This window comes from Aotus nancymaae, unplaced genomic scaffold (assembly GCF_030222135.1).
Source record: "Aotus nancymaae isolate 86718 unplaced genomic scaffold, 86718_ANA_hifiasm-v0.15.2.pri h1tg000015l_0, whole genome shotgun sequence".
Classification (NCBI taxonomy): domain Eukaryota; kingdom Metazoa; phylum Chordata; class Mammalia; order Primates; family Aotidae; genus Aotus; species Aotus nancymaae.
In genome coordinates, this window is record NW_026988426.1 from 6955408 (window position 1) to 6964539 (window position 9132).

The window sequence follows — 9132 nt, forward strand, 5'->3', positions numbered from 1 at the left end:
GACCATCCTGGCCGACATGGTGAAACCCCATCCCCATCTCTACTAAAAATACAAAAATTAGCCAGATGTGGTGATGCATGCCTGTAATCCCAGCTACTCAGGAGGCTGAGGCAGGAGAATTGCTTGAACTCAGGAGGCAGAGGTTACAATGAGCTGAGATTGGACCACTGCACTCCAGCCACTCCAGCCTGGACAACAGAGTAAGACTCCATCTCAAAAAAGAAAAAAAGTTTACATGTGCCTAATTTGTAATGGACAGCTGATGATCATTAGCTCAGCACCCCTTCCTTCCTCTGAGAGACAGACTGACTCTTCTATACATGGACATAGTGGGGACTGTCAGATTCTTAAGGGATTCAAGTCCCAGTTGGAATCAGGTATGCAACTCCTCATTCCTTATGTCTAGCTGATTAATTAACATCCCCTTATTTTTTTTTAAGTTTGTATTTGAGAGAGAAGGAACTGCCAGACAGAGGTACACACAGAAATACTTAACACTTGGGAACTGTTAGCCACCATGTCCTCTACCTACATCATTAAAGAAGTTCATCTGTAAAAAGAATGACACTAACAGGAAGGATGGTCTCCAGGTCTACTAACTCAAAACTCCACCCAGACACTTCTGTCCTCCTCATGATTTATATATTCAATTTATCCTTCAGTCAACATACCCCATGTCCTTTCTTTTTTTAATTAAGTTGTAATAGAGAGGAGGTCTCACTATGTTGCCCCAGTTGGTCTCAAACTCCTGAGCTTAAGTGATCCTCTCACCTTGGCCTCCCAAAGTGCTAGGATTACAAGTGTGAGCCACCACACCCGGCCCATACCCCATATCCTTTTCATAAATTCATCTTTTTGCTTAAACTAGTTAAAATAGGGTTTTCTCTAACAAAGCACTGATTAATGCAACATTCTGTGACCACTGTACAAGGGAATCATCTTCAGATTTCTTAAAACTAATGCTACCACTACAGTTCAAAAAAATGAAATCAGAATCTCTGCGGTGTGCGGTCTGGGCATTAGTCATTTCAAAAGCTGCTTAAAAGGTGATCCTTCCAGACATTTCGCTTCAGTAAATCAATCTTTTGAGAATATTCATTATAAGCAGACGTGCAGAGATATATTCTAACACAAGATTAAAAGACCTTACATTATGCTTTTAAACTTGTGTCAACCATCAGACCACTAGAGCTTCTTCATTCCAGTCTAATAGCAACAGTTCACATCAGAACCCTTTAGGAATGTATGTCCGGTCCCACTCACAGATCTGCAAGACCAGATCCTCCCCAGTGGCATTTTGTTATTGTTGTTGTAGAGACACAGTCTCGCTATGTTGCCCAGGCTGGTCTCAAACTCCTGGCCTAAAGACATCCTCCCACCTCGGCCTCCCGAAGTGCTGGGGTTATGGCATGAGCCACTGTGCCTGGCCCCAGTGGCATTTTAGTCCCTCAATGCCCACCCCCCACCCCACCCCGCCCAACACACATACACGTTCTCATATATAAGTAGTGTTGTGGCTCTTACTTGTTTTTGAGATGCAGTCTCGCTCTGTCACCCAGGCTGTGGAGTACAGTGGTGCAATGAGCTGAGGCTCACTGCAACCTCCGCCTCTTGGGTTCAAGCAATTCTCTGCCTCAGCCTCCTGAGTAGCTGGGATTACAGCCACATGCCACCATACCTGGCTAATTTTTGTATTTTTAGTAGAGATGGGGTTTCAACATCTTGGTCAGGCTGGTCTTGAACTCCTGACCTCGTGATCCACGCCCCCACCCCCAGGCCTCCCAAAGTACTGGGATGACAGGCGTGAGCCACCACTCCCAGCGGTGGTTCTGTTTTTTACATGCAAAGATTTTCAAAGTAGCCAAAAACTGGTTTTGCACCTCAGTCCAACACCTTCCTCAAGGTTCTCAAAGTAAGAGAATTTTCTTTGGAGAGCTGCTCAAGTGCTATGCAATGTCCACCTTTCTCCCTCACAAGGGGATGCTCTCCCCGCTACAGTTTAAGCTTGAGAGCCTGAACTATGTCCTCTGGAGTCTCTGAGGTGGAAGATCTATACCAAATACATTACATGCCAGAAAAAAACAAAAGTTGAGACTAGCCAACTAACTGCCTTTCTGATAAAGAGGTGTCTACCTAGGGACAGCTTATACTCCCTGGATCTGTGAAGGCACAGTATGCACATTTCATAGAGAAGTGACCTGTAGTCATATTTTTTTTGAGACAGAGTTTTGCTCTGTCACCCAGGCTGGAGTGCAGTGATACAACCTTGGCTCACTGCAACCTCCATCCCTTGGGTTCAAGCAAGTCTCAGGCCTCAGCCTCCTGAGTAGCTGGGATTACAGGTGCCCACCACTATGGCCGGCTAATTTTTGTAATTTTAGTAGAGATGGCCATGTTGGCCATATTGGTATTGAACTTCTGACCTCAAGTGATCCACCCACCTCAGCCTGTCAAAATGCTGGGAGTACAAGTGTGAGCCACTGTGCCCAGCCTCCTATAGTCAATTTAAAGTGAATTTTGCTAGTTCTAGGACCAATTAAAGTCTAATGGAGCAAATCCCTATGCTAGAAACCAGGGGCTAAGGAAGAAATCGAAAAGTAGACATCTACGGAAAGGCATTGCCTCTCAATGGTTTTTTGTTGCTTTTTTTTTTTTTTTGAGAGTTTTGTTTTTGTTGCCCAGGCTGGCGTGCAATGGCACGATCTCAGCTCACCACAGCCTCCGCCACCTGAGTTCAAGCAATTCTCCTGCCTCAGCCTCCTGAGTAGCTAGGATTACAGGGATGTGCCACCATGCCTGGCTAATTTTGTATTTTAGTAGAGACGGGGTTTCTCCATGTTGGCCAGGCAGGTCTTTTTTATTTATTTATTTATTATTTTTTTAAAAGACGGGGTTTCACCATGTTGGTCAGGCTAGTCTTGAACTCCAGACTTCAGGTGATCTGCCCACCGGCCTCCAAAATGCTTGGATTACAGGTGTGAGTCACCATACCCGGCCGGCCAGGCAGGTCTTGAACTCCCAGCCTCAGGTGATCCACCTGCCTCAGTCTCCCAAAGTGCTGGGATTACAGACGTGAGCCACTACGCCTGGCCTCAATGGTTCTTAATCTTGAGACTGTATCATAATCACATAGGCTTCTTAAAATACAGCTTGCTGGAACCCATACCTAGAACTTTCTGATTCAAAGGTCTCGGATAGAGTCAGATAACTTTTTTACTTTTCTGAACCTATGGATTATACTGAAACTTTTATTTCTAGGAAGTCCTCAGATGATACCGATGCTGCTAGTCTAGGACCACACACTTTGAGAAGCATTGGCCTACATTAAAAAAAATGGCAGGGAGAGAACCTCAGATACACAGTCAACTCTACTAATACCTTGGTGGAGGAGGTGATGGGCACTGCGGGGAAGAAGAGAAGAAAGTGCTCATATAAAGTCCAATTAGCTAGGGGTAGTGTGGAGTTAACAAAAGGAAGACTTAGTCCTCACAGTCATTCAAAGACTCAGACTGACAATTTTTGCCATCTTCAGTGGCTTCCAAACCTATCCCGGATATGGCCATCCAACCAGCAGAGAGAAGAAGAGAATGAAGGACCATTCAAGAAATGTTTATGAAGCAAGCCTGGATTCTTATGCCCACATTTCACTCCCTAGAACTTAGTCACATGTTCTCACAGAGATGCTGGGAAAGCAGGGAAATGTCCCTGGCTGGGTTGCTGTATCTCAGCAACTTATCTTCAAAGAGCAAGAATCTTTAGTAGGCACCTAGCAGTCTGCCACCAAACCCCTATCCCATTGTGGACTTAAGCAAGTCTGACTTTAGCTTTAAAGAAAATGTGTTGTAGTCCCAGCTACTTGGGAGGCTGAGGCAGGAGAACTGCTTGAACCCAGGAGGTGGAGGTTGCGGTGAGCCGAGATCGTGCCATTGCACTCCAGCCTGGGTAACGAGCAAAACTCCGTCTCAAAAAAAAAAAAGAAAACGTGTAGCTAATAACATAGACATCTTAATTACTAAAATTAATGTCTGTAACTTAAAGTAACCAAAGGACTTATTAACTGAGTGACTAGAGAAAAAAACAATCCATGGGACTTCCCTGCAAGAGTCCATTTAGGATAGAGAGAAAAGACTGAGATAGTGGGTTTATAGGAACAGTTATGAGGAAAAAAAGTTTCTGTTTTATAACTCTACTGGGTTCCTCTGTATTAACATGTCATACTACTTTCTGGAGCTTAAGCAAAATTTTTAATTGATTAAGTCTAAAGATCTCATAGTTTTACATTTATAGAGCTTGATGTCTATTACTTATCTGTCATTCTTTTTTTTGTTTTTTGAGACAGAGTTTCGCTCACGTTACCCAGGCTGGAGTGCAATGGCGCAATCTCGGCTCACTGCAACCTCCGCCTCCTGGGTTCAAGCAATTCTCCTGCCTCAGCCTCCCGAGTAGCTGGGACTACAGGCTTGCGCCACCATGCCCAGCTAATTTTTGTATTTTTTAGTAGAGACAGGGTTCCACCTTGTTGACCAGGATGGTCTCGATCTCTTGACCTCGTGATCCACCCGCCTCGGCCTCCCAAAGTGCTGGGATTATAGGCGTGAGCCACCGCACCCGGCCCTATCTGTCATTCTTAAAGCAAATGATAAATCCCCGTTTTAAGGATGAAAACTTTGCTATTATTGAGGTTATCATCAAAGTTTTACTGCAACTTCAAAACATAGGAACGTCCTGTACAACAGCAGCTAACACTTTGCTTTCTAAAGTGATTATTCTTAGTGCAGGGGTACTCATTTTCCTATGCTTGTTACACAGCGAAATTACTGCCTATGACATCTCATAATTGAAAAAACTGGAGTCAAGATTAAAGCTGTTTACATTTTTTGTGAAATCTCTCTTAAGACTGTCCAAAAGAAAATAATATATGATGCTATTTATCAAAAGTAAAAAAGAAAACAGAAACATCTTTCATGGTCTTTCATTCATTTCATCAATTAGGACACACAAGGCAGCATCTTTCTCTATAATCTGATCTCTCCTATGACCTGAATTTTCTCTTTCTTGTTCATTCTGTCCAGTACAATTGTTGCTATCATCAGCATCCATTGGTTCAGTTTTTACTCTCATTCCTGCTTCTGAATGAGGCAAATCATCAGGCAAAGAAGCCAAGCAATTCTGAATCATTTCAATTACTCGTTCCAGGTGCTTTTGAAACCTCTCAGCTGTTTCAAGCCGTTGACGTTTCTGGACCTCCATCATGACTCTCAAGGTCTCTCTTGCTTGGTGGGGTCGGTATTCATTTATAAGATGATGCACATGTACAAAAAGCAGCTTAAGATCTTCTAGTTTCTCTTCTCGTTTTATACTCCCAGGGCTTCTTATTAATATATCTAAAAGGTCCAAGAAATTAATAAGGATAGACATATTAAGTTTTCTCAGTTCTTTCTTGTGATCAAACTGCATAGGATGAAGCCGTTCGATGCCCTGACTTTCCAAAGGGCGGATGATAAGATCATCACATTGGAACTGATTGCCAAACATCATATAACTGTCTTTTATTGGGGGGGGAGGCTTGGGAGCTAAGCCTTCTTGAATATTTTCATCTGTATATTCTTTGATATATTGCATTGGAGGTGGTGGGAGTGCACTCACTTGCTGTGGTTCACCCATTGTGGACTATCAAGAACCTACAGACACAGACCAAAGATTTATTAGAGTAGAGCCACGAAACGAACCTGTTACATTTCGTTAACTACAGAAAGAATATTTTCTTCCTTTTCTTCCAGTTGTTTGGGGCCCAAGACAAGACGATCTCCTTGGTTTCTAAAACTAACATTTATGATAGGGAAAGTCTGCCATCTTTTCTAAATAGGCATTATATTCTCAACCATTCACATATTTTCCATTCTCTCCCTAATAATTTCATCAGCATAAAAAAAAATGTAGCATCTTGTCATCTTTAAAGAAAATCTTCTGGATTCCACATCCCTTACCACTTATGGCCCATTTCTCTACTCCTCCATAACCAAACTACACACGTTGTCTCCCAATCTCAGGTCATAATCACTTTTGCTTTATGTTACAGATTAATTTTTAATAGCAAACATTTACTTGTATCTCTCACAAACACTCTTGACAAAATTAACATTGCTAAATCCTAAACACCTGGTATGATCCAAAGTTCCTGAATGGAATGATGATTCAGTTCCATACCCTTTTTGTCACAGTGTACTATGCAATTTTATACGGACACATTAACTTTTGGTTTTTGTTTGTTTTTTTTTGAGATGGAGTCTTGCTCTGTTGTCCAGGCTGGACTGCAGTGGTGCCATCTCAGCTCACTGCAATCTCCAACTCCTGGGCTGAAACAATTCTCCTGCCTCAGCCTCCAGAGTAGCTGGGATTACAGAAATGTGTCACCATGCCCAGCTAATTTTTGTATTTTTAGTAGAGACAGAGTTTCACCACGTTGGCCAGGCTGGTCGCTGACTCCTGACCTCAGGTGATCTGTCCGCCTTGGCCTCCCAAAGTGCTGGGATTACAGGCATCAACCACCATGCCTGGCCAATATTTAAAAGCTTTTAACATAAATTCAGATTACGGAAAAAGTGCATGAATATACAAAGAACACTTCATATTCTTCACTCAGATTCTCCAAATGTTAACATTTACCTTCATCTGCTTTATTGGTTTCTCATTCCTTTACCCCTAAATACTTCTGCTGTGTGTTTTCTCATAACAAGAAAGTTTTCTTCTAACCACAGCACAATTACCAAAATCAAGGAAGTAACACTGATCTGGTACTGCAAAATACAATTTTTGACAGCTCACGTTTCATCCCACTCAAATCTTTTTAGGTGGGGAGTGCTGCTCTGTACTTTGCTACACCATGTGCATTCCTGTATTTCAGTTGCCCTTTTCCTTAGGCCAACTATACGTTTTGTGGCCTAACATAATCTTCACAACAAGTCCATGAATTAAGGTTTTTTTGGGTGGTTTTTGTTTTTGTTTTGAGACAGGGTCTCAATCTGTCTCTCACGCTGGAGTGCAGCGGTACGATCAAGGCTCACTGCAACCTCTGGCTCCCGGGTTCAAGGGATTCTCTTGCATGAGCCTCCCGAGTAGCTGGGGACTACAAGTGTGCGCCATCACGCCTAGCTTTTTGTATTTCTCAGTAAAGACAAGTTTCACCATGTTGGCCAGGCTGGCCTGGAACTCCTGACCTCAAGTGATCCGCCCACCTTGGCCTCTCAAAGTGCTGGGATTACAGGTGTATGCCACCATACAGTGCCATGAATTAAGTTCTATTATCAATTTCATTTTAGAGGTGAGTATCCCAAGTCTCAATGAGGGGAAGTGTTGACCCAGATCAATAAATGATACAACAGGAATTCTTATTCCAGGTCCCTTTAGTTCCAAAGGGCAGGCTGTCTTATATCCCTAAGCCGTGAAGTATCTACACAATAAGAACTTGCATATTACAAAAATTATATGTCTTTCTCTACTGTCTAGATGGAACTTTTCAAATAAATTCATTTATTTTAATAAAACCAGAGCCAAGCATCGTAGCCGGTTCTGACTCAAGATCCACTTCGTGTTTGTTCTACTGAGGGAGAAGGAGCTTCACCAGAAGTCGACAGGTATTCCAGGGTCTCAGCCCCAGAGACTTTATTCATTCTGTCTACTGTGAATGGGCCCCGGAATGTCGCTTTAAAAACTTCTCCAGATAGATCTGACTAGGCTTGGGATCTACCGCCCTCGCCTGCCCCCATGTATCAGATGTTTCACAACTGCTACCAGAAAAAGGAAAGGCAGGGAGGGCTATTCTCATGTTACAAAGGGCCAGAGAGGGCAAAAGACTTGTCCAAGACCACATAGCTTAGAAAAACAGCGGCGCGGAGACTAGACACCGGGTTTCTCAACCTCCACTCCGGCTCGGCGTCCCCACATGGAAGAAGCCCCGAGCTGGCCGCGTTCAGAGCCCCCTCCTCCAGAATGTCCACCCCGAGGCCCCCACAAGTGGAGGGGAGGCCACGCTCTCGGAGAGACTCGGAAGAGAAAAGCGAGAGAGCGCCTTCGGAGGCAGAACTCCGCCATACCTTCCCAGTTCCCAGCCCAGCACAGAGGAAGCCGCGGGGTCCGGAAGAAAAAAACGCACACAGGCGGGGGCCCCAAGCCGTAGCCGCCCACTCACCTCAGCTCTGGCTTTACACTGGTAGCCGCCTTCGCCTCTGCAGCCGAAACCAATTTCCGGCCTCCTTCCGGAAGAAGCCACCGACTCTGTTCTTGATTGGCTACAAGAGCTGTCTTTTAACGAGGTTCTAGATCCGCCTCAGACTGAGCGCTTGCTCTTGCGCCTGCGTACATCCTACTCCTCCCAACTCGATCCGTTCGACAGACTCGAAAGTCCCAGTTCCAGGTTGTGCTTCTTTTTTCGTTTCTTTTTAAATTTAAGGCATAAAGTTTAACAAGATACCTTATTGCTTTATTGTTCATCGACCCCTTATTGACCAGAAACAATCTTATATTTTAATATGTAATATGCTCTTGTAAGACTTCCATGAATTTAGGAATTTATGACACGAAAAGGACCTCCAAAAGAAACGCTTGCTATTGCGCTTGCCTTACGTCCCCCGCCCCCTGCAGCCATTACCGCACTTACTGACTTAGTCGCAGCTGGTAGTTCTATTCCTTTTGTCTTTTTAAATTTAACGCATACAATTAAGGCATCTTACGTACAAATTCGAAAATATAGGTATGCAGGTTTTTTAGTTGTTTCTTTCTTTGAGACGGAGTCTCGCTCCGTCGCCCAGGCTGGAATGCAAGGGCGTGATTTCAGCTCACTGCAACCTCAGTCTCCGGGGTTCAAGTGAGTCTCGTGCCTCAGCCTCCCAAGAATCTAGGATTACGGGCGTGTACCACCACATCCAGCTAATTTTATTTTTATTTTATTATTTTATTTTTATTTTTAGTAGAGACATGGTTACACCATGTTGGCCAGGCTGGTCTCGAACTCCTGACCTCAAGTGATCTACCCGCCTTGGCCTCCCAAACTGCTGGGATTATAGGCGTGAACCATCGCGGCCCGCCTCCCCCATCTTAATCCACCACCCCCACCACCCCGCCCACATATCAATT

At 44.0% G+C, this 9132-nt stretch overlaps 1 protein-coding gene across 1 annotated transcript; it reads right to left on the reverse strand.

Annotated features, from left to right (window-relative positions):
• Positions 1-4960: 4960 nt before the first annotated feature.
• Positions 4961-8283, reverse strand: MED7 (mediator complex subunit 7). Its single transcript, XM_012455603.2, has 2 exons — positions 8189-8283; positions 4961-5681 (listed from the first exon to the last, which is right to left on the reverse strand). Exon 2 carries the CDS (start codon positions 5662-5664, stop codon positions 4963-4965), a length of 702 nt encoding a protein of 233 aa, XP_012311026.1. The 5' UTR covers positions 5665-5681; positions 8189-8283; the 3' UTR covers positions 4961-4962.
• Positions 8284-9132: the final 849 nt, after the last annotated feature.

Bases quoted from the DNA above. Each gene is read 5' to 3' on its own strand.
- MED7 (XM_012455603.2), bottom strand. From the start codon at position 5,664: ATGGGTGAACCACAGCAAGTGAGTGCACTCCCACCACCTCCAATGCAA.